The 23292-nt window shown below is 55.8% G+C and overlaps 7 protein-coding genes across 7 annotated transcripts; 4 read left to right on the top strand and 3 right to left on the bottom strand.

Annotated features, from left to right (window-relative positions):
* Window positions 1–173: 173 nt before the first annotated feature.
* Window positions 174–8280, top strand: F5Z01DRAFT_717702 (armadillo-type protein). The gene is made up of 2 exons (XM_046266544.1): window positions 174–1588; window positions 1636–8280. The coding sequence occupies exons 1-2, from the start codon at window positions 210–212 to the stop codon at window positions 8168–8170; spliced, it is 7914 nt and encodes a 2637-aa protein (XP_046121909.1). The 5' UTR covers window positions 174–209; the 3' UTR covers window positions 8171–8280.
* Window positions 8281–9117, bottom strand: F5Z01DRAFT_644822 (DNL zinc finger domain-containing protein). Its single transcript, XM_046262799.1, has one exon. The coding sequence runs from the start codon at window positions 8917–8919 to the stop codon at window positions 8395–8397; it is 525 nt and encodes a 174-aa protein (XP_046121908.1). The 5' UTR covers window positions 8920–9117; the 3' UTR covers window positions 8281–8394.
* A 509-nt stretch (window positions 9118–9626) lies between these two features.
* Window positions 9627–12065, top strand: F5Z01DRAFT_644821 (uncharacterized protein). The gene is made up of 2 exons (XM_046262798.1): window positions 9627–11623; window positions 11681–12065. The coding sequence occupies exons 1-2, from the start codon at window positions 9905–9907 to the stop codon at window positions 11765–11767; spliced, it is 1806 nt and encodes a 601-aa protein (XP_046121907.1). The 5' UTR covers window positions 9627–9904; the 3' UTR covers window positions 11768–12065.
* Window positions 12066–12087: 22 nt separating this feature from the next.
* F5Z01DRAFT_632989 (fungal-specific transcription factor domain-containing protein) lies at window positions 12088–14362 on the bottom strand (the record flags this gene model as incomplete). The annotated part of the gene is made up of 6 exons (XM_046261903.1): window positions 12088–13051; window positions 13107–13712; window positions 13762–13989; window positions 14042–14142; window positions 14210–14229; window positions 14293–14362. The coding sequence occupies 6 exons, from the start codon at window positions 14360–14362 to the stop codon at window positions 12088–12090; spliced, it is 1989 nt and encodes a 662-aa protein (XP_046121906.1).
* A 787-nt stretch (window positions 14363–15149) lies between these two features.
* On the top strand, window positions 15150–16570 carry F5Z01DRAFT_670638 (CMGC protein kinase; the record flags this gene model as incomplete). Its single annotated transcript, XM_046264593.1, has 6 exons — window positions 15150–15397; window positions 15452–15774; window positions 15825–16126; window positions 16187–16223; window positions 16276–16338; window positions 16392–16570. 6 exons carry the CDS (start codon window positions 15150–15152, stop codon window positions 16568–16570), a joined length of 1152 nt encoding a protein of 383 aa, XP_046121905.1.
* A 1091-nt stretch (window positions 16571–17661) lies between these two features.
* Window positions 17662–20530, top strand: F5Z01DRAFT_701319 (fungal-specific transcription factor domain-containing protein). Its single transcript, XM_046266409.1, has 3 exons — window positions 17662–17692; window positions 17730–18228; window positions 18283–20530. The coding sequence occupies exons 1-3, from the start codon at window positions 17672–17674 to the stop codon at window positions 20394–20396; spliced, it is 2634 nt and encodes an 877-aa protein (XP_046121904.1). The 5' UTR covers window positions 17662–17671; the 3' UTR covers window positions 20397–20530.
* Window positions 20531–23195, bottom strand: F5Z01DRAFT_644798 (uncharacterized protein). Its single transcript, XM_046262797.1, has 2 exons — window positions 22735–23195; window positions 20531–22627 (listed from the first exon to the last, which is right to left on the bottom strand). Exons 1-2 carry the CDS (start codon window positions 22902–22904, stop codon window positions 20593–20595), a joined length of 2205 nt encoding a protein of 734 aa, XP_046121903.1. The 5' UTR covers window positions 22905–23195; the 3' UTR covers window positions 20531–20592.
* Between the last annotated feature and the right edge of the window lie 97 nt (window positions 23196–23292).

The following is a 23292-nucleotide window of genomic DNA, read 5'->3' as shown; positions in this document are numbered from 1 at the left end:
TGGACCCTGCAGTCGCGAATGCGCTTGGCCGTTGATTGGTCGCCGCCCCACCACTTCCCGCAGCCAGAGTGCTATCGATAAGCGGGCATGCCAAAAATTTAGAAAGGTTCGTTCCTTCCTACAGTCGCTTCTTGTCGTCGAGGTGAACTTTGGCGGGGATTTACTACAATCACCACAACTTCACACGAGGGCATCCTACATCCCTCACAATGCCCGCTAAATCATCAGGGCGCATCGTCAAGGCGCGAAAATACTCGACGCCTCATCACAAGAACCACAGATACGAGACCTTCACCGCAAAGGTCGCCAAGTTCAACTCTCTACAGCCGTTGCGAAAAGTTCGACGACATGACCTCGATGATGACGATCTCTCGGCGGCCAGCTCGTATTTCCTCTCAGCCCTGCAGAAATGGAGCGAGCTCAATGTCGCAAAGTGCTTCCGCGAGTTCAAGCAAAAAGTGAAGAACATCGATACGCTTCACCAAATACTTCACCACGAGAAGGACATATGGAAAGCATTGGCGGACAGCATTGCGCGGCAGGAAAAAGAATCTCTCGAACCGCTATTGGACATATTGACAGCTTTTGCGCACGACTTGGGAACGAGGTTTGAGAAGAGATACTACACTCAAAGTTTGGGCCTGATCGTCGACATTGCAGGGAGGCCACAAGATGCCGATGTGATTGAGTGGACTTTCGGCGCGCTGGCTTTCCTCTTCAAATTCCTGTCCAAGCACATTGTCCCGAACCTGCGGCCGACATATGATACCGTGGCTCCCCTGATGGGGAGATCGAAACATCCGCCTCACATCGCTCGATTCGCTGCCGAAGCATTGAGCTTCCTGGTCAAGAAAGCAAGTGCACCATCGCATCGGGAGACCGTGCTGCCAGTCTTTGTGAATCACGTGAAAGATGATTTGGTCAAGATGGAAGGGGATCGTCAGTTCCCATTGTACCAGGACGGAGTTATGACTATGTTTGCCGAAGCCATCAAAGGGAACGACCACACGGTACACTCTGCTGGTCCTGCCATAATCTCGCAACTTATTGAGAGCATGCGCAGCGATGACGAAAAAGCCACATACAGCGCTATCTGGACCGATGTTACATGTGGAGTGTTGACAAGTATTATCCACCATTCGACCCAAAGTACCTTTGGCGAGATTATGAAGGCGGTCTTGGACAAGTCGGAAAAGATTCGGGCTCAAATAGACCCCCTGTCAGCTTGGACTCAACTGATGCCGTTGGCACGCGTCCTAGGTGTGGCCGCCGGAGTCAGGAAAGGCTCAAGAGTCGACCGTTGGAGTGAACTGGTCACTTCTCTTGTCAACATTCTCGAAACCATTGCTAAGGTGGACGAAGATGCCACGGTGCCTGGCGACGGCAATGAACTTTGGCGCTATGTCTTGGTACCAGCAGCGGTGACTTGGAAACATGCCCCCATCGATTCCTTGCTTCCAAAGCTGGGCCTCTTCTCCAAGTCACTGACGAGGGGGCCACTGATACATTGGTTCATACCATTCTGCGCCCACGCATCTGAGTTGGACGCGCAGCGGTTCGGCAATCTACTGCGCGCGGACTTTCAAAAGTAAGCTCATCCTCTGCCAGTCCAATGAACAAGGCTAACTTCCCCAGATTCATCGCATGCCACTGGTCTCAAGGCATCAATCAGCAGATGCTCAGTATCCTGATTCCGCAGATGATCGAACGTGGAGCTTTCCCATCGGCAGGCGAGCGAGAGAGCTGCAAATTGCCCCAGGACTGGCAGGATCAAATTGTTTCGAAATTCGAAAACCTCGAAGTTTCGCCGTTCCCTGAGCGTGGACCCTACAACAAAACGCCGAAAGAATGGCGCGACCGTTGTCTGCCAAAGTACTCGGCTCTCCTGCGACTCATGGACTTGGCAGTTGTGCATCCTTCAACGAACGCCCGAGTAGCAGAACTACTGCTCCGGAAGCTCAAGATCGCGCTGCGACCAACCTCTACACTTGCGTCGGACGAGGTCAACTTCATCGTCAGCCAGGGATTCCACGCATATCTACGGATGAGCAAACCAGCAAAGTCTGTTGATCTCACCCTTAGCCCTCTGCTGCGGGCAGCCGTACCGCGATTCGCACGATCCGTGGGCTTCTTGGAAGCTTTCTTGGCTTATGAGGAATATTTGATGCAAGAACCAACTCACTCGAAGAGGGATGAATCAAGCAGCGACTCCTCTGCTGCAGAGGAAGATCCCGTTATTGCTTCCCTCGTCGAAAATCTGGGGTCACCCTCCCACGAGATTCGGCTTGCGTCCTTGAAACTGCTCCAGCAACTCCACGACTTTCAGGGGTCGAGCGATTTTGTAGACATCATGATTGAAGTCGAACAGCTGCCGCTAGGTCTCGAGCATACCAGGACGATTTCGATGTTACTACGCAACTTGGGCCAGAAGTACAGCTCCTTGGATGAATCCAGCTGGCTGCAGAAAGGCGTGCCCAATTTCATCTTTGGCATGCTGACCGTTAAGCTGTCGCCCGTGTGGGACAGTGCCAGTGAGGCTTTGGAGCAAATTTCACAAAGCAAAGCCGGCGAAGAAGTGGTCAGCGCCATCGCTTTCAGCTGGCTTGAAACACCTTCACCCAGGTGGTCCGCACCATCCAACGACAATTTGAGCAGTAATCGACAAGTCATCACCGATTTTGACTGTACATTCCTTCGGTACTTGTATCAAAAAGCCGACAAGACGCACGAGATTGCGCACCAACCTGAAGCCCTCATGCTGCAAACCTTTGACGAACGCCAGGAGACCGCCCCGGCACTAGCAGCAAATGCTCGCGCCAAGGCAATCAAAGTGTTCAACACCGTACCCTTCATCGCTGAGCGGCGATCGCGGCAGTTGACCCCACACTTCCTGCCCTGGGCTTTGGAGGATGACACCTCAATAGCAGATGAGCTGGCCGACATGGATCAAACATACTGGTCTCTCGCTGATAGGAAGGCACTGCTCGGCGTCTTTGCGCAATTCGTCAACCCAAGAGTGCTATATCTCCACCAAAAGGTGTACGACGGCATGCTGCAGCTGTTGGAGAATGGTGACGTGGAGGTGCAAAAGCTCGCCTTGAAGGCCATACTTGCGTGGAAGCAGGCTGGTGTCCGAGCATACCAAGAGAACTTGGAATATCTTCTCGATGACGCTCGCTTCAAGAACGAGCTAACTGTGCTTCTGCAAGGCGATAATGTCATCAAACCTGAGCACCGCGCCGAGTTGATGCCAGTGCTACTGCGGCTTTTGTACGGTCGTACCATCTCAAAGAAGGGAGTCGCTAGTGGCAAACATGGTCTTCAAGCTACGAGGCTTGCGGTCTTGCGCAACCTCTCCGTGGAGGACATGGGCAAGTTCTTGGACATCGCGAGCGGCAAATTGCGAAATGTCAAGGTTGTCAACACAACTTGCCCTCGTCATAAGCTCTTCGACAAACCCCTTGTGCATCCCCGCAAGCAGGTTGGCTTTCTGAACATGGTTTCATCTCTCATTTCCGAGCTTGGCACCAATGTGACGAAGTATATGGAGTCGCTGCTAAATGCAGTCCTATACTGCTTGGTCTTTGCATCCAGGCACCTCAAGGGCACTGCATTAGACTCGGACGACGAGGTGGACGACGATGATGAGGTTGCAACATCACAATCGCTTCTGAAGATGGCAAGGTCGGCCGGAATCAAGTGCTTGATTATGCTGTTCCAGAACGCTCAAGAATATCAGTGGGAGCCCTATCGCGGGATCATCATCGAGGAAGTCATTATGCCCCGTCTGGACAGCCTCTCGACAGAAATGACCTCGGGTGTGTCAGGTGTCCTACAACTTCTCTCCACTTGGGCAGCCCTACCCAAGACAGCTCTGTTCCTGGGTCCTCACGGCGACACTTTACCGAAGGGCATTCTGCCCCCCGTGATCGAGTGCTTGGCAGCTCCAAAGGCTAAGGATGATGTGAGGATCTTCATTCTCGACATGATCTGCAACCTGGTGCGTCTGGCTTTAGCTCCTGCTCAGGAGTCTGAGTTCAACGAGCTCATCAAGGCGGAGCTCATTGATCCCAATGCCGAAGCCATGCTCAACACCATCACGGGGATTCTCCATGCACCAGCAACCAGCACTGCCCTTCTCGACGCATGTGTCGAAGCCTTGCTCTCGCTTGCTCAAGTGCTACAAGAACCAAGGAGCATTGAGCCTGTGCTGCGGATCTGCTCGTTCCTCCTCCAGCAACCGCCTCGTCGTGTCAGCCCAAAGACGAAGGGACGCGTGCTCTTGGTGGTAGAAAATTTCGTTGCGCTTATCCAGCCATCAGAACATGGAGACCTTTGCAACGAGGTCTACGAGACTCTGTCCTCCCTCTTCAGCTACTTCAAGGACAGAGAGAATCGCGAGGCTCTGAGCCGGGCTCTGGGTGTGGTAGCAGCAGGTGACGCTGGCAAGACTGAAGTCGCAGCGCTTTGTGCCAAGCTCAACTCCTTCAAAAAAGGTCGGATTGAAGAGCCCGACTATGACCAGAGGTTATCTGCATTCACCTCCATATCAAAGGAGCGTGCTGTTCCACTGACAGCGGAGGAGTGGCTGCCTCTATTACACAATTGCATCTACTTCATCCACGTCGACGAAGAATTTGGTGTCTTAGCCACAAATTCCGCGGATGGCTTGCGACGTTTTGTGCAAGACACTGCCACCTCGACCTCGGGTCAGTCTGCGGATAAGCTCAAAACGCATCTTGGCCAGACACTGCTGCCAGCTATTTATGCCGGCATTCGAGAGCCTTCGGAAACCACGCGAAGGGAGATTCTGCGTGTGTTTGGGTTCATAATTTGCCAGCTGCCCCAATGGGATCCTGTGCATGACCTCAAGGGCTTGTTGAACGAATCCTCTGAGGACTCGACCGAGCCTCCTTTCTTCTTCAACATTCTAAGCCCTGCTGTCGCGAGGCAGCAAGAGGCATTGCGAGGACTGGAGGAGGCGAACAAATTACACGAAATCTCCAGTCAGAATCTGGCCCAGTTCTTCATTCCCCTCCTTGAGCATTTTATTTTCGGTCGGGAGGAGAAGACCGATGACCATGGCCTTAGTGCGCTGGCTACTACGGTCATTGGCAGTCTCGCCGAATCTTTGCACTGGAAGCATTACCGCACGATTCTCCAACGATACATTGGGTACATTGCCTCAAGGCCGGAGCAACAAAAGCAAACAATCCGCCTGCTAGGCAAGTTCACCGATGCATTGATCACGGCAGCGCCTTACTCGGCTCAAGACGCCATGGACGTAGACGCGACGGAGGCTCCTTCGACATTCGTTCGGCGTCTGTCGTTGACGATGCCCAAACAATCACAACTGGCAACAGACATTGTCGAGTATTTCTTGCCCATGCTGTCGAAGCATTTGCATGAGAAGGACGAGTCGGAAGTCAGTTATCGTGTGCCAGTCGGTGTCACCATTGTCAAGCTTCTCAAGCTGCTTCCAAGCAACCAAATGGATCAGAAGCTCGCTGGTGTCCTTACCGACATTTGCCACATCTTACGCAGCAAAGCCACAGAGTCTCGCGATCTGGCCCGAGACACCCTCGTCCAGATTGCGAAAATACTTGGAGCAGGCTACTTTGGGTTCCTTCTGAGGGAGCTTCGCGGCGCTCTCACGAAAGGGTACCAGCTCCACGTCTTGTCATACACCATGCACTCTATTCTGGTTGCCGTCATTCCTGACTTTGAGTCTGGCGATTTGGACTACTGCCTGCCGAGCATCATCACCGTCATCATGGACGACATCTTTGGCGTCATCGGACAAGAGAAGGATGCGGAAGGCTACACAACTCAGATGAAGGAAATCAAGAGCAGCAAGAGTCAGGACTCTATGGAGCTCATCTCACGCACTGCGTCGATCACTCGTCTCATCGATCTCATCAGACCATTGCAATCACTTCTCAGGCAGAAGGTGGATCTGAAGATGGTTCGCAAAATCGACAATCTTCTCTCGCGCGTGTCTGTTGGACTACTACAAAACCCAGCAGCCGAGAGCCGCGATACCCTGGTCTTTTGCTACGAGGTTATCCAGGACATTTACAAGGCTCGTGAGCCCCAGGTGCAAGAAAAGATCGACCCCAAAGTTCGCAAGTATCTCGTGCAGAAGGGTGTTAGGAAGCAGGCCCTTGGTCGAACCACGCAAAACACGTCGAAACTGATGCGCTTCACGCTTGACACCCTGCGGTCCGTGTTCAAGAAGCATGACAGCCTGCGTACCCCTGAGAATCTGGCTGGGTTCCTCCCCATTCTGGGTGACTCCATCATCGATGGCGAGGACGAGGTCAAGGTGTCCACGTTCAGACTGCTTGCTGTGATTTCAAAGGTTCCATTCAAGGAAGAAGAGGGCACGGCTCTCTACAAAGTCGCAGTCAAGGAGGCCACCAAGGCCGTTTCGACTTCCGTGTCGACAACTACTGAGCTCTCCCAAGCCGCTCTGCGCATGCTGTCCGTTGTGCTGCGTGACCGGAAGGACATTGCCGTCAAAGATGCCGCCATCGACATGATGCTCGGCAAGCTCAAGGACGATCTCACAGAGCCGCAATACCGACATGTCACCTTCAACTTTTTGCGCTCCGTGCTTGAGCGCCATGCCGAGACGGCGGCAGTATACGACACAATGGACTACGTTGGCACGGTCATGATCACCAACGACGACAGGGATACCCGTGATCTCGCCCGTGGTGCTTTCTTCCAATTTATCCGCGAGTACCCTCAGAAGAAATCGCGATGGGCGAAACAGCTTAACTTCATCGTCGCAAATCTCAAGTATGAACGAGAAGGTGGCCGTCTATCCGTCATGGAGGTTGTCCACCTTCTCCTCATGAAGTCATCCGACGACTTTGTCCAGGAGATTGCGGCGACGTGCTTCTTACCCTTGTTCCTTGTGCTTGCCAACGACGATAGCGACAAGTGCTGCCAGTCCGCTGCGGAGCTTCTCAAGGAGATCTTCCGCCAGTCTGATAGAGAGCGCACGCAAAAGTTTTTGACGCTTTTGCGGTCCTGGCTGGACAAGGACGACAACGAGGCCGTGCTCACGTTGGCGCTGAAAGTCTGGACTTTCTACTTTGAGTCCAACGAGAGCGCACGCAAGAACCAGAGCGACTTCAAATTGGTGTTCACCAAGGTGATGGGCATCCTGGGACAAGAGGACATCAAGGCTGTCAATGGGGTGCTGCTGGAGGCATCGCTTGGTTTGATCCATGTGTGGTTCACGGTCTTTGCCGACAAGGTTCTGTCTGCGAAGAGCGAGGATCTCTGGGCGCACGTCGGGCGCTGCATGGAGCACGGGCATCCACCCGTCAAGGTGGCGGCAATCAAGCTCATCAGCCTGTACCTGTCCGACTTCGCTCCCAACATGGGCAGCACTCCTACGAAACAGCCCGTCCCTGGCTCTCACGGGTTGCAGCTCGATGATGAAAAGGTTGGCAACTTGGTGCACTTGGCGCTGTACATTCTCAACGGCTACAATGTACACGAGGCCTTGGGTGCCGAGGCAGGACAGATCCTCATCTTCCTGGCCCCCAGGCTGCCAACATCAGCCACGGCCGACGAATCCGAAAGCGACGATGGAGATGAGTCGGAAGATGACGAGGGCGCCGACATGAAGGATGATGCACATAAACCCAAGGACCTACAGTATCTCTTCTGGCGTATCTCTCACATTCTACGCAAGGAGATTAGCCCGAATGCTGTGTCCATTGGTCCAAAGGTCACCGCCATGGAGGTTCTCGAAACGGTCTGCCGACGCACAACTGTTGAACGCCTCACGCCCTCGCTCAAGACAATCCTCACCCCCCTCCAAAACATCACCGACCCAACGATTCGGCCCCCGCAAACCATGGACGAGGAGTTCAATACCAAGTACGAGCATATCAAGACTCGCGCTCAGATCCTCATGGATTCGTTGCAAAAGAAGTTTGGCACGGAGGAGTACTCGCGTGTGCTGATGCTGATCCGCGAGGAGGTCAAGGCAAGGAGGCTCGAGAGGTCGAGCAAGCGCAAGATCGAGGCGGTCGCCAATCCGGAGAAGTATGGCCGCGACAAGCGGAAGAAGTTTGAGAAGAACAGGGACCGCAAGAAGGTGCGGGCATCGGAGAACAAGGCCAGGAGGCAGGCTTTCAAGAACTGGTAGATGGTTCACGCATTGAGATCGGCGTTCCTTGCATTGGGTATCTAAAATTTTGGCGTTAACGTGGAAGATTAGGAGTGATGATATACATAAGTACGCTACAAATACAACGTTTCTCTGGTACATGTCCTTCTATGAGTGTGACTTGGCTCGGTGGTCACATGGTATCCTTTTCAAAACTCCGTACTGATGCAATTAGCGGTGGAAGAACATGAGGCAGGTGACCTCTAGCCTTTGAGATCATCGTTCTCATCTGGCCAGAATTCGATATCGCCGTCCTCGCCAAGACTCCCCTTCTTCACCAGACCTCCGTTCTTCTTCACAATGTCCTCCACCGTCATCCCCTTGGTGTCCCCAAAGATGCCGAGGTGATCGCTGATGACGTGTCGGTTGCGGCACTCTGGGCATGTGATGAGGGTCGACCCAGTGTGGTAGCCCTGCTTGGAGATGTTGTGATGCGACCGATGTCCACAGGGCACGCAGGTGAAGGAGAGCTGGTAGGAGGGACGGTTTGCAGGCGGAGGTGCAGGTCGAGCCGATTCTGACTTGGCTGTCGACGGGTTGGCATCTCGAGGCGTTGGCTGCGATGGACGAGGGATGGAGTGTGCGAGACGGACTGACGCCGGGGTGATGTGTCGAGGGGAGCGCAAAGATGCAGCGGTGTAGCGACTCAATGGTGTCGTCGAAGATGTTGTGCGCGGTCGCAAGGCGCGAAGGCTAGCTGTGAAGAAAGGTGTGATCTTGGTGGCCATGATGGAGTGCTTGGTGCGCTTCTGCGTGTCGACACTGTCCAAATATTATATCAGGCGAAAGACGGTTGAAGTTGAAAGATACAAAATTTGAAGGTTGGCAATGCAATGCGACGGAGACGAGCGAAGCCAGTCGAGACGCGACAGAATCTGAAATCTGGGGCAGGAACGTCATGCGGGTCCGTGCACCAAGACCACTGGACGCCTGGACCCTGGATTTAGCGCATGACGCCTACCCTATACTGTCTTCCTCTCGCATCTTTTGAGGGTTATAACTTAGCTACAAAGTAACAGATGACGGGATTTTTATTTGAATATATGTAATTGTATTCCATTCGACACGTGGAAAGTCAGTCGGTAAACTGGTAAGCTTGTGTGCATTTCCATCAGTGCTGCTTCTCGTTGTGCAGACGCAAAACCTCGTCCTCGTACTTGCGTGAGACATGCGTCTCGAGATATACTAAATAAATGGTAATCATAACATTCAATTCTTTCCCCATGCTCAAAAATATCGCACAGGCAAATATTGGTGAACTTGAAAGATACCAATAATGGTCCTTGGGGGGACTGGCTTCATTGCACTTGTAAGGTAGAAGTGCCTTACTAAGCACCCGTGGTGCCTTGCATAGAGACCCGCTTTTACCGTGCGGAGGGCCAATAGCTGTCGCCCAATCCACCTCGACAGCGACGCGACCCGACCCCAGCAAGACCTTCAAGCCTCGCGCCTCAAGTGTCGACAACCTTTGAAGGCCATCTCCTACGGCACCGTTCCTGCCATCGCGCATCTCCTCGACCGTCAAGGCAAAACACGCGCTTGTCATCGAGAAAGAAACTGTAACAAACAAGCCCGACTCTATAGCTTGGCGTGAGCCTTTCCCACTGCGAGGCACTGCAGAAGACGCGACCGAGACCACCACCTCTGCTGCCCTTGCGCCGGCCAGCATGAGGCATCCTCAACACCGACTTTGAAGCGCGCACATAATTCACAATGGATCGCTCAAAACCCCAGTCATTCATCACAACCTACGCCCCGCGTCTGCGCGTGTACAGCAACTCCCTCCTCACACCTGCTCAGTCCTCGGGCCAACCCATCGCGCCCTTGTCTCGCACCACGAAGCGCGGCACAACTATAATCAACTATGCGGAAGACGGCTACGAGGAGATTGACGAGGACAGCGATGATCCCCGCAGACGGCCGACTGGGCTGAGAAGCCTACGAAGGGAGGACACAACCCAACGTGCCGACCTAGGGGATCGACCGGCCAAAGAGACAAGGGAGCCCGTCGACGTCCAGGGGATTTGGCGAGATTGGATAGGGAAGCCTCGTAATGTGAGGACGGACCAGCAGCTCGCCGCCCAGGCCAATCTGCCATTGACCCTGATCCCGATTCGGATTGACATCGAAATCCCCTCCTTCACGCCGCCAGCACCTTTCCCGGTCCCGAATCACAACTCAATCGACTTGTCAATGCCACAATACCGCCCACAGGAGCCAACGCCGACATTCAAGCTGCGCGATATTTTCTGCTGGAATCTGCACGAGACTCTCATCACGACAGATCAGTTCGCCATGACAATGGTACAGGATCTGGATCTACCGAACAGAGCCTACTGGGCCCAGGAAATCAGCAAACAGATCCGGACGCAGCTGGAAGAATATTCAGGCGTCGCACTGCACCCTCTCTTTCACGCAGAAGCACAGGCCCCGGCACAGCCACAAGCGGTTGCGCCCGCAATGACCAATGGCGCTGCCAACGACACACCCAAGCCTGTCGATACGCCCAGGCTATTGTCCATTGGCAACACGCGCGACGGGTCACCGGCCACGCCGAACCCAGCAGCCTCTCAACCAGACACTCCAGGTCCAACGACGACTGGTGGCGTGGAAACTCCTGCTGCGGCGGCGGCGCCAGCTGCGGACGAGAAGCCCAAAGTCACCGCCGAGGCAACCCCTATTCTTCCCGGCTCCGACGAATACAACCCCGACGACACCTACCGCTGCATTGTCAACATTAACCTGAACCTGTCCTCCTTCCTCTACACCGACAAATTCGAGTGGTCATTGCTGCATCCGCCCGGTACGGCCGAGGCTTTCGCCAAGATGACCTGTACCGATCTTGGTTTGACGGGTGAGTGGGTTCCAGCTATGACGCACGCAATCTACGAAGCTGTCCTGCGTCTCAAAAAGGAAGCGTGCGAGGCTGGAGGCATTGTTGCCGGTTGGGGCGGTCTGCAACAAGAGCTGCCCAACGACGCAGTGCATGGCACAGAGGCAGGGTGGCGGTACGAACCGGACCATCTCGCCGATGACTGGGAGCCGAAGATTGAGATTCTGAGCAAGGAAGAGATCGAGAAACGAGAGGGCGATCGCGGGCGGGAAGTCCGTCGCCTGCGCCGCGAGACCGCCAGATTCAGCTCTACATCTGGTCTTCTTGGTGGAGCTCCCTTTGGCGCCGCGGCAGCGGTTCTGGATGCCGACGAGGAGCGGATGGGCCGCGGCGAGCGCTCCAAGAAGAAGCGCCGTTTCCGCAGTCTCAGTCCGCAGGGGAGGTCAGGAACACCAGGAGGCCGCGGGACACCCGACGTTGGCGGCTATGGGGGTGGTGGTGCCTTGACGGAGCCAGAGCGGTCGCAGTGGCGATGCACGCATTGTAAAATCTGGGGTTCGAGTGTGTGGGCAGTTCGCGACGGCCCAGCTGGTCCAAGGGTAAGTCACTCTCTCCAGTCACCGGCAGCGATACCATTTTATACTGACATTCTACAGTCCCTGTGTGCCAACTGCGGCTTGACCTACGAGCGTGACAGGAAATTGCCCCGGCAGACTAGAGACCTGCACCTCCTGGACCGCTGAGAGCAGTCCATGCTTTGAGGACTCACATGTTTTTGCGGACTTGGTTGCGGTGTCATCATCTTGGCTTGACGATCTGCGAGAAGGCGCAGAGGATCAACATTGCGGCGTTCTGGGGGGAGGGAAAAGGAGTTCTAGAGAGCTCGAGGGTAGAGTGCGGCTGGCTTGCATTGGGAGATGTGACGTGCAAGACACGCCTGACATGTAGCAACTTTTCCATGTTTAGTCACGATGTCCTTTGGAGGCTGAGGCTCCAGACGGGACAATTTAATCTTTTCAATGGCAGGAATGACAATACCAATGTAAATTGTGTTCAGATCTCATCACGGCGGCGCAGGCCCTCCCCCTCGCATCGTCTGGCCCGGATCAACTCCTATCCATCTGACCTCCCTGGGCTGTTGTTGCTGAGGTGGCGGCACGGCGTGGATCCCCTGCACTGCTCTACTCTGGTATTGCTGCTGCTGCTGCTGCTGCGAGTCCAAGCTCGCGCTCTCCATCTGCTTCCGCGAGCGCAGCCTCTGCACGGTCTCGCGTGCCATGCTCTCGAAGCTGACCTTGAGCATGGCCGACTCGTTCCACCGTTCACCAAAACGGCCCAGAGTATGGTCCACGCGCTCCAGGCACGATAGACTGCGACTCGCGTTACTCTCCATCGGGACTCCTTGAATGTGGCGTCGAGGATTGGGAGGCGGCGGCGCGGTTCCCGGTCGGACCATTGGTCGTGGAACGGGTGGACCATCCAGGAGCATCTGCTCGGCATCCCAGAGGACAGCGAGGAGCTGACTGGCCATAAAGTAGACCTTGAGGGCGTCATGATAGGTGTAAAAGGCACTGTTGAGTCCGTTCTGGGCAATGTCATGCATCGTGTCCAGATACGCCAAGGCGTACTCGAAGATGAGAGTTCTGTTGTAGTCCGTGATCTCGGGGGCGCGCGCCGAGGGGGCTATGCAGTAGACGTAGCTGTACCGCAGCTCCTGATCGAACAGTTGGCGCACGGATGCTGGGAGTTTCTGCGGCAAGGAGGCCGCCCATTCTTGCATCTCGTAGCACATTTGCCAGATGTAGGCGCTCGGATCCGGCAGCGGTGCCGAGGCGTGCGATTGGTACAGCTCTTGGTACCAGAACGACTGGGCGCGGCGCAGCTGGAACATGAGCAGAGCAGGGTCTGGCGAGTGCGGGCCGGGCATCGCCTCATGGACTGCCTTCTTGGACGGTGTGCTGGGGAAGGCGACGTTGATGGCATTGTCGGTGAAGGAGAAGCATCTCGCGTGCACCATGCTGATAGCTCTGCACAATCGTCAGCTTTCAAGACGGGGCCCGCGACATGTATGGATACACGTACCTGTCCAAACTGTAAACACAATAGAATATCCTGCGTCGCATGTCCAAGGCTGACTTATCTGCTACCGAGGAGACCGGCGGGTCCTGATGGAGGCCGAGATCGACAACGGCCCTAGTAGTGATTCCTATCAGGTGCCAGCTGTCAAAATGCGCAGGATCGAGCATGGAGTACTGCGTCAGCAATAGTAAGGACTGGATCTGCGTAACGTAGCCTGGTGCCAGCGCGCGGTCGGCCGACTCGATGGCCTTCCTGGCGTAGACAAGCCCGTTTTGGTAGTGCTCGTCACCGAGCCTCCGACTCTGCGCCGTCGAGCCAATGGCTAGGACCATGTGGAAGAGCCACAGGTCGGAGTCCTTGATGACGCGATCGTCATCGTGATAGAGGTCGTTCATGATATTGAACAAGGCGGCTTCCTGGAAGAACGGGTAAAAGGAGTAGATGTGCGTGATGTAAAATTGCACCAGACTATGGGCTGTTTGTCTAGGTGGCAGCTCAACCTCGCTGAGCCCAGGAAGCTCATCGTTTGTGACGGCTGTCAGCACGAGACGAGCAAAGGTCATGTTGGTCGACGATGGCTCAAAGTCCCGCGTGTTTGCATCGACAGACCTGATACGGAGTCAGCCAATTTACCGTCGAGAACGTTGCATTCACCCACAGAAAGCCAAAGTCGGATATCAAGGAGTTGACATCAGAGTTTTCCCGGGTCCGCGCTGCCTTGCGGTGGATAGCGGCACGTATGTGCGCCATGGAATTGCGTCGGTCGACATCTTGGGCCAACGAAGAGAGATCGGGCTCCTGAAACCCAAGTGAGGCCTTGCGGTTCTTGGCGTACTGCAGTCTCCTCTCAAGTTTCTCTATGCGTAGCTCCAGGGCTGCGACGTAGCTGCAGCCGCGTGAGCACCATCCTTTGTGTTCGTACGGCAGAGGGCACCCACCTACGCTCTTTACCTCGAGCGAACTGATCGTTGGCTGCGGAGCACTCGCTTTCCCGGCCTGCCTTCTCGCAAGCGGTGCACGCGGGCAACTTGCCATCGCACTAAACAGCGTCAACCATGGTCCAGGCAATGCCGATGCGAGTCTGCGACCCTGGTAGAGAACCGTACTTTCACTTTGGCGGCTCGGCCTGTGCGTTTGTGAGCTTACTATGTCTGCGATTCGGGACTGGAGGCCAGGTGATGGCACTTACACCGTGAACAAGCCGAGACAGGGCGTGAGACCTTGAGCAAGGGATTGAGTGAGAAGCTGCTGCGGGGCATGATTGCTGGGAAAGGCCAGTCAGTCAGCCCTGCGAAGCACCCAATGCAGCCAGCGCTGCAGCCGTTGGCGACAAGTCGTCGCCGCTGCCTCTGGGCGCAAGGCTGGAGGTGAGACGGAGAGGCGTTGCGGCGGGGAAGACTGAGGTTGTGGTCGATGACTCGTTCTTTTGGGGTGGGAGGTGAGGCGGGCTGTACGCAGTGACGACAGTACAGCTGCGATGGGAGCAGATCACAAAAGTCTTGAGTAGATCCGCGTGCTAGGTGGAAAAGAAGCTCATTCAAGTGGACCTGGGCTTGTAGTTTTGGTAAGAATCCGGGGTATGGAGGTATGATGCAATGGATGTCGTTGGAGTCCAGGTATCGCCAGTCCTAAGGTAAGGTATTGCGACACGGGAGTTGAGGTCGGCAGGCAAATCACGGGATCCACGTCAAGTCAGTTGAGGCGCGTAGAATATTGTCCGCGTTACACTTGACCTTTGCGCATCCAGTCAATCGCTGAGCACGAACCAACGCCAAAGAGTTGACCACCCGCCTCAAATGATGTGTCCTTGAATTATCATCTTCTCCGGCGGAAGGGCAGCTGCATCATCCGCTAGGAAGAAGAACCAAATGGCACACCATCACCAACCCTTGCACGTAATTAATCAATCTTCCACTCAGCATAGTTGCCATGGTGCGTCATGAATCGACCTGTTCCTATCAGCCTAGCTGATGTGAATAGCAAATCTGAGCCTGATGGAAATGTCGTCGAGATCCTGATAAACACTCTCTCTTCCTTCTCCCCGCCATGGCCAGTCTCTCAAGATGGGCCAAGGGGTTGATGCGCAGAGCCCCCTCTAGCCCTTTGCCATTTCCCGCGGCTGGCTTCGAGATTATCAACGACGCAGACGTGGTGGAGGAAGAGCAATTTGGCGCGTTTCGCGCCGGTCAGTATTACCCGGTCAATATTGGCGACGTGTACGCGTCCAAGTGTCAGATCACGGGCAAGCTGGGCTTTGGAACCACGTCCACCGTGTGGCTCGCGCGCAATCTTGAGTGAGTTGAGTGAATCTTGGTCAGGAAATGGAGAGAGAGATTTACGTATCCTAGGGAGCACCTCCACGTGGCTCTGAAGATATACACGCGCGACAGAGGCGGCAGGGAAGAATTCAAAACCTATGGGCATCTTTCCCAAGCGAACCCGTCCCACCCCGGCTACCGTCACGTCCGATCAGCCCTTGATACCTTCTCGCTCCATCGGACTGGAGGCGATCACCGCTGCCTGGTGCAAAAGCCCATGTGGGACAGCTGGAGAGACCTTTTGCGACGGAACCCTGCTCAGCGATTCTCTTTGCCTCTTCTAAAGGCTGGTCTTAGACACGTACTGCTCGCGCTGGACTACCTCCACAATGAGTGCCAGCTTGTCCACACGGGTGCGTGGCTTGCATGCTCAGCATTCGAATCTACTGACATATGGGAACAGACATCAAAGCCGACAACATCTTGCAAGAGATTGTGGAGGGTCGTCTTCTGGAGGACTTCGTCAAGGCAGAACTGACGACGCCGTCACCGCGAGAGTTCATCGAGGGTCATCCAGTCTACAGGTCGCGGCAGTTTGGGCTTCCGACTCAATTTGGTGGTGCAGTGCTGAGCGACTTTGGCACTGCTGTCCGGGGCGACCAGAAGAGGAATCACGACGCGCAGCCAAACGTGTACCGGTCGCCCGAGGTGATGCTCAGAGCCGAATGGAGCTATCCGGTAGACATCTGGAACGTTGGTGTCATGGTCAGTGCAGTCTCACGTCTGGCCTCGCGGCTTGGAATGTCACTAACCGCCTCTCTACAGATTTGGGATCTCTTCGAGGGAAAGCATCTTTTCTACGGTGATGGGATACTCGACCCGTGCGCATCTCGCGGAGCTGGTGGGCATGCTAGGACCGCCGCCGCCGGACTTTGTCCAACGGGGAAATCGCTCTGCCGAGTTTTTCACGGCAGACGGTAAGGATACCTTTCCCCTTGGTCGTTGATCACGCTAATCATTGTCTTTGCAGGAGGATGGAAGGCCGACGTACCGATATCGCCGAACATTACCCTGGAATCGTCGGAGGAGTATCTTCAAGGAAGAGACAAGGAGGAGCTACTGGCGTTTGTCAGGTCGATGCTTCGGTGGCGCCCAGAGGACGGGAAGACTGCAAAGCAGCTTCTCGACGATCCGTGGCTCGATAGTTGACATGCAGGACGAGACACCTGCCAGGTCACAAGAGTCGCCAAGCATCAAGCTGGCAGAGACCTGCGGGGCTGTCCAGGACACTGATTCCTCAAGCCTTGCAATCAAGCTTATGAAGCCATACGTCAGCGAGCGACGACTAGTACAGGCTTAGCTGTGCTGAAAACATCATTTGGGCAGTCAAGTCTGGAATTAGCTCCTTAGTGGGAAAAGAAAGTACTACTAGTGCGACAAACTCAATTGCTACTTGGATAATGATGCTGAGTACCAGGTGTATACTGAAAGAGAAGGCTACTAGTAGTTACACCTGCGTATATTATACCATGTAAGTGAGAATCATCCAGCAGCTTCAATGTTCACTGGAGGCTGCTGACGTCTCGACTCCAGTCGAGTCAGGTGCAGGCAGCCATCTATTGAGTGATACGAATTGGACGCAACCCCAGTTGTGGCAGCCACGTACTGTACCAATACTTGATGAACAAATTGATGTACATCGCGTACCAATGATATCAGCTGCCGCAGCTGACGTGGATGCCCGCAAGCATCAAGGGATATGCCGAGACGGGAAGCTCGAGCTGTCCCTCACATGCCAGAGGGACTGGACTGGAGCGCAGGCTCACAGTGCTAACCAGAGCCTGCCCCTCCCTCTATTAGTCCCCCCTCCGACGTTTGGGCACGATCCAGTCTGCAGCATCACTCTGCCGACACGACCCTGAATTTCGGCAAGACGAATGGGCAGCCTTAATTCCAAGATTGTACCAGTATCGCACAGCTGTCAAGAGGGTTCGGCACCTCCATGACACTGAGATATGAACCCCGCCCATGTCTTTCGCCAGGGCTTGGGTACCGTTGCGCCCCGCCAGCAGCAGTATCATCATCAGCATCATCAACAGCAGCAGCAGCAGCAGCAGCAGCAGCAACACCGCGCTCTGAACATCCCAACGCGAGCTCCCCTCCACGATGACCTCTCCGACCAAGGCGAGGGCTCTGGAGGTCGTATAGCGCACACGCTCACGGCTTGCTGCCGCTGTCGTCAGGTACGTCGCTCGCTCCCCCAGTACCCCACTCGCAACCGCGTCGTCCTGTTGCGCCAGACGTGATTCCATGCCGCGAACGCTTGCGCTCGTTGTCTCGCAAAGCTGATGGTGTGTGGTAAATATAGAGAAAGACGCGATGCGATCCAACGCTCCCCAAGTGTCTGCCATGCGAACGAGCGGGCGCCATCTGCGAATACCTCGATACTACAAAGGGCAAACGGATCAGCCGCAACTATGTCATCCTGCTGCAGGACAAGGTCCGCACGCTCGAGGCCGAAATGGCCCAATACGTAGACGAGGAGGGCGACGATCCCCACAACAGCGAGGACATGGTTCGACCGGGTGGTATGGTTCGACTCGGTGCAGCAGATGAGACCCCTCGCTACCTGGGCCCGAGCAGCGGCATCGCGATGACAAGACTCCTCATGGAAGAGGCCAAGCGCTTCACCCAATCCAACCGAGTCGCCGACCTCATACCGGACCTCAAAGCACGGCGGCAGCATCGCATGCAGTCAATACAAATGTCCAACCAGCACAGCTACCCCACCATCAGCGAGAGTCCAGCCGCACGTTTACCTGACATTGACACGACGAGATCGATAGTAGAGATCTTCAAGCAGAAAGGTACGTTTAGCGAGACTTGGACATGCCAAGAAAAGAGACTAATGGCCCCCCCAGGTCAGGTATTTTGGCCTGTACTCCACGAAGTGCAGTTCGAGGCCGATCTGCAGACCGTCTACGATGGGAAGGGCGATATCTTCCAAAAGTTCGTGGTGCACATGGTCTTGGCCATTGGTCTGCAGCGCATGTCGATTACCTACGCTGGACTGGCTGATGCCTTCTTCCAATCGGCAATGAAGGATTTCGAGGTCATACTCAGACCCAAGGACCTCAAGACACTGCAATGCCTCGTCTTGATCGGACAATACTCCTTGATCACCCCGACCCGCGTACCCATCTACTACGTCATTGGACTCGCGGCCAAGATATGCCAGCAAGAAGGCCTGGTGGACGAGAAGACGATCACGACCGGGTACAACCTGGACCCGCTCACGATTGACATCCGACGACGCTTGGTCTGGACGGTGGCGTCCTTGGAGTTGGGCCTGGCACACAGTCTGGGTCGGCCCAGCAGCTTCGCAACCGGTGACGAGCAATTGGACGTTGGCTTCTTCGCGACGGTCGACGATGAGCACATTACCGAACGTGGTATCGCGGCAGGACCACCGAGTCCCCGCAAAGTAGTTGCCATTCACGCCATCAAGATGAGGTTGCTTCAGGCCGATATTCGAAGAACACTGTACGAACGGAAGAAGGACGAGCCCCAGAATGACTCGAGCCCGTGGTTTCAGCAGATGGAGCAGAAAATCATGGCGTGGCGTGATAATTGCCCAGAGACTTCCCCATGGTGCCAGTCATGGTTCACAAGTCGCTATCACCAGATGCGGATATCCATGTATCGCCCCTCACCACAGGTATCGAAACCGTCAGCCCAAGCTGCCAAGATCTGCTACGACAGCGCCAAGTTCATTATCGAGCTGTCAAAGCTCCAGCTGGACGACGGCTCCATCGGTATGACCTGGGTCTTCCTGCTCACTCTCAACATGTCCCTGAACACCATGCTCTGGAGCCTGTCGTATCCAGATGTGCGGCAGGCGTACTCCAAGGAGGACACGGAGGCTCTGGTGGCAAAAGCTCTCGATGTGCTCGACGGTTGCGAGGCGCGCTGGCCCGGCACCAGCAACTCCTCGGAACTGTACTCCATATTCTCCAAGGCCTGTTTGCAGAGCTACGAGACCCAGGGTTACCACCCAAACTCCATCTTGACCACACCCCCTGCTGCGTCCGATACGAGCGCGTCTCCAGAATCATCAGCCTGGCCACCTGGGCAGCAACCACCGACGTTCAACCCGCCCCAGTTTGGACAAGTCTTCGACTCACCACCAGAGGCCATGAACAACTACGTGATGGACCCCAACTTCCCACCACCTCAGCCAAGCTTCAGGTCCAATTCCATCTTTCAGAACCCGGCGACCCATGACACGCATGGACGACGCTTCTCCTACTTCCCTCCAGACTTCACGCAGCTCGACGACTTTGCTGCTGCCCCCGAGGACCCTCGGGCTGGGGGTCAAGCCACCGACAGACACTTTGCGTCCCCGCCCAATCTCACGTCTCAACTGTCCGCGTCCTCCGACAGCGCAGATGCCTTCTCCAGCGCGGCTTCCAACTCGACCATATCCCCACAGGTCACCCAAGTCCAGCCTGCCCTATCCATGAACATGCAGGCGACCGTCTCGCCTTCTCCCAAGATCAACCCAGCGCAACCCCAGGTCTCGCAGCGGATGCCCCCCTACGTCAACCAGCAGCAGCAGCATCAGCCCGCACGCCAAACCCAAGGTATGGCGCAGCAGCGGCCCCTACCTCAGGGTCCGCCCGTGGTCACCACCACAGCCTCCGACTGGTTCGGGCCCTCGGCCGCCGCCTTCATCGCACCGTACAACTTTGGTGGCATGGGCACTGGCTTCTACAACGACCTGTCCTCGGGCATGGACACCTTTGGCGAGTTCACTAACAGCGGCTTGGGCCTGCAGGGCGGCGGACCCAATGGCGCGCCGCAGTTCGATCGCCCCGGACGCCAGGGGAGCCTGACCCAGTCTCAGCAGATTGAGCTGATGAACGTGCTCGAGACGGAGGGCGTGGGCGACATTGATGCGTTTTTGCGGGCCGGGAACATGCAGCAGCAGTCGCAGCCGCAGCCGCAGCTGCGATCGGATGGGACGTGGTATTGAAGGGCCATCTACATCGCCATGTACATCTATCTATTTGCGTCGGAGTTCTGGGAGGGAACATCTATACATCATTTGGGTCTGGGCGCTTTGTACGTTAGATACCACTTTGAGCGGGCACATTTTCTTGGGGGCAAGGTGTTTGGATAGCTTAGGTCATCTTATATTCTCGCCTAGAGATGATTGCTTGCTCACTTGTTCATGATGAAACCTCCACGGTAGGTGTGCCAACGTCAAGCGTGTCCATGCCGGCGATCATATCGTTGATCGGGGGCCCTTCCTTCCTTGGCTTCTTCTTCCTTTTGGCCGTGCCCGTGACAACCGGCGCTTCTAGGACCCAGCGTGTGATGGCAGCCGCCCTTGCCGACAGACTGGGATGGGCGCGGAACTCGTCATTCGCCCAGCGCTTCATAGCCGTCCCGGGTGAAAGCGGTGGAGTGATGTTGCCATGATCCGGCTTCCTGTCAGAGACCTCCTCCTTGTCCAGCACCTCCTCTTCCCGGAAGCCGACAGCTTTCCGAAACGTCTCCTCGTCAATGGCTTGCTCAAAGTCGCCCAGGGTATCAAGCATGACTTGTCTACGGACACTCTGCTTCCGCCTGTCTTCGGAGATGGCCTCCGATGACTGACCGTGGAGGAGGGCAGCAGCAGCATCGGCTGCCGCGTAGTGGTCACTGCTGCTCTTGTGGTGGTCCGGGGAGGCCTCGTAGCCGGGGACAGGCGCGGGAAGGCACAAGGTCTCCCAGTTCGCACTGAGGCCTATCCAATTGTTGCCGTGGGCGAGGACCTGCGTCCAGTCCGAACGCGATGGGCACCTGCTAGTCTGCAGTGCAGGATACCCGTCTTCCAACCTCGCCAGGCGCGCGACCATGTAGGCATGCCGCTGGATCTCCTTGGGCGAGGTCTGCGCGAGCACGTGCGCCAGGAGCAGTGAGTGCAGCGCGTCCGATAGAAGAGGGTGAAAGGTCGTCGCTTCGCAGGACTTGTCGTCCGGAGGGGGTTGGCTGCCACCCTGAATGAGGTCCTGCGATGGGTAGGGCGGAAGGCCGGGCGGAGGAGTCGCAGCGAACAAATCGCCAAGCGAGTATACAGTGTGCGGGGCCACATCAGCGGTGGCTTCTGAATGACGACGATTCCGCACGCCCTTGACTGCCATGTTGACACGGTCGTTGAAGTCTTTCACATGCGCGACGGGCAGATCAGGCGAGTACTCAAACTGTGAGATGAAGGCCACGTAGTCCTTCAACGCGCGCCTGGCGAGAATCTTGACCGTTTTGCGAGACTCCATCTGGCGTTTGTCGTCGGGTCCCTTTTCTGGCACTGGGTTTCCGTTCTCCTTCTCGGATTGGCCATTGGTGGTGGTTTTGCTCTTCTTCTTCGGGGGCAGACCGTCCTCGACGTGTCGCGTTGCCATTGTGAGCCAGATGGAGGCGCGCTGAAACAGCAGCTGTCCCTCCAAGCTACCTGGCTGGTCCTTCTCCGCCAGGATGATATCCTGCGGTCGCCTGCCGCGTGACCGCTGAATATCTGGGAGAACCTTGGAGGCATCATGGTGGTCGGCCAAACGTGAAGGCTGATGGAACCGGCACACGGCCAGGGCCTGTGTCAGATCGTGCACGGCACCGTCGTAGTCCTCCTTGAACACACGTACGGCTGCCCGCGTCCTCCACGCCTCGGGTTCGGTTGGTCGGTCGGCCATAATCTCCGTTAAGGGCTGCAGGCTCGTGGACCCAGCCAGCTGGCGGGACGGAATCTTCTCGTGGAAGAAGTGCACATAGCGCGCGTCCGGATCCTTCGCATTGCGCTGCAAGACGTGACTCCCAATGTCATCCAGCGGCGACGAGCCCTGCATCGTCGCGACGCTGCACGCAATCTCGTCCAGACGATAGGCGCGCGCAAGCTTCTGGCTTGCTTGCTCCCTCATGCGGAACTTGCGCTCTCTGCTGAGCTTGCCTCCATGTCCTGGCCCATTTGTTCCGAAGCCGCCCATGTGGCGCGTGTCATAGCCACCGTGCACGTTGGTCAAGACGGGCGAGGCGATGTCACTAGCAGCCCTCACCGCAAGATTCGTGGCTTCATCGCATAGTCGGCGCACCTTGAGAAGGTCGAAGAAGACGGCCGGGTCGATGGGTCGCGGTCGCGGGGTATTGTAGTTGATGTTGGCAATTGTCTCGAGGATCTCAATGGGCATCTGGAGCCATGGTCCGTGGAAGGCTGAGATGTATCGCCAGTGCCTGGAAGGAGGTGCACGTCAATTGGTGCCTGCTCGAGCAACTGCAACTATCGCGCGCACGGAGGGCGACCGAAGCCAGACCAACAAAGTAGGGCATTCGTTACTCACTTGTTGCGACAGATGATGAGCGGTGGCGGCTCGCCCAGCTGGTCTGCTGCATGGCGACTGCTGGAAGAGGAACTGCTCTTGCCAGATCTGGGCGAGGGTGGTATCGACGGCGCAGACTCTGTCAAAGCATTGCCTGCAACACCCATTGGCTTGCCTCCCTTCTTGGCCATTGTGAGACTGAGGAGGGACCAACCAGTGGAAGAAGAAGAATTCGACAGACAGGCTGAGAGTGCCCGACCGCAGCGCCGACTGCAGCCTCAATTGCCGTACGAGGGGCAGGCAATGCGCGTGCGATGATGAATGGGCCTGCACCGTCAATCAAAAATCTTTGTGGGGACGGATGGCTGCAGCACGTAAATTAACGTGAGGTGTGTAGATCTCCAGTGAGACTGGATGCAGGCGGATGGATCGCTTGGCGGGTTTCGAGATGCGTGCCGTGAGGGAAGGTCGCTAGTGCATTCACTACACTGTGAGCAACTCAACTACCAACTTCAAGGTGTGAGTAAGCGATTAGATGAGAAACCAAGCACAGTTCAGAGCCATATATGAGTCTGAGTT

The sequence above is a fragment of the Emericellopsis atlantica genome (genome assembly GCF_019669845.1).
Source record: "Emericellopsis atlantica unplaced genomic scaffold F5Z01scaffold_3, whole genome shotgun sequence".
NCBI classification, from domain to species: Eukaryota; Fungi; Ascomycota; class Sordariomycetes; order Hypocreales; family Bionectriaceae; genus Emericellopsis; species Emericellopsis atlantica.
The sequence above is the reverse complement of the archived record's forward strand: the minus strand, read 5'-3'. Positions and strand labels throughout refer to the sequence as shown.

Bases quoted from the DNA above. Each gene is read 5' to 3' on its own strand.
- F5Z01DRAFT_717702 (XM_046266544.1), top strand. From the start codon at position 210: ATGCCCGCTAAATCATCAGGGCGCATCGTCAAGGCGCGAAAATACTCG. The intron at 1,589-1,635 runs GTAAGCTCATCC...TAACTTCCCCAG, and splicing joins CTGCGCGCGGACTTTCAAAA to ATTCATCGCATGCCACTGGT.
- F5Z01DRAFT_644822 (XM_046262799.1), bottom strand. From the start codon at position 8,919: ATGGCCACCAAGATCACACCTTTCTTCACAGCTAGCCTTCGCGCCTTG.
- F5Z01DRAFT_644821 (XM_046262798.1), top strand. From the start codon at position 9,905: ATGGATCGCTCAAAACCCCAGTCATTCATCACAACCTACGCCCCGCGT. The intron at 11,624-11,680 runs GTAAGTCACTCT...GACATTCTACAG, and splicing joins ACGGCCCAGCTGGTCCAAGG to TCCCTGTGTGCCAACTGCGG.
- F5Z01DRAFT_701319 (XM_046266409.1), top strand. From the start codon at position 17,672: ATGCCGCGAACGCTTGCGCTC. The intron at 17,693-17,729 runs GTTGTCTCGCAA...TGGTAAATATAG, and splicing joins TGCCGCGAACGCTTGCGCTC to AGAAAGACGCGATGCGATCC. The intron at 18,229-18,282 runs GTACGTTTAGCG...TGGCCCCCCCAG, and splicing joins AGAGATCTTCAAGCAGAAAG to GTCAGGTATTTTGGCCTGTA.
- F5Z01DRAFT_644798 (XM_046262797.1), bottom strand. From the start codon at position 22,904: ATGGCCAAGAAGGGAGGCAAGCCAATGGGTGTTGCAGGCAATGCTTTG. The intron at 22,628-22,734 runs GTGAGTAACGAA...ACCTCCTTCCAG, and splicing joins CTCATCATCTGTCGCAACAA to GCACTGGCGATACATCTCAG.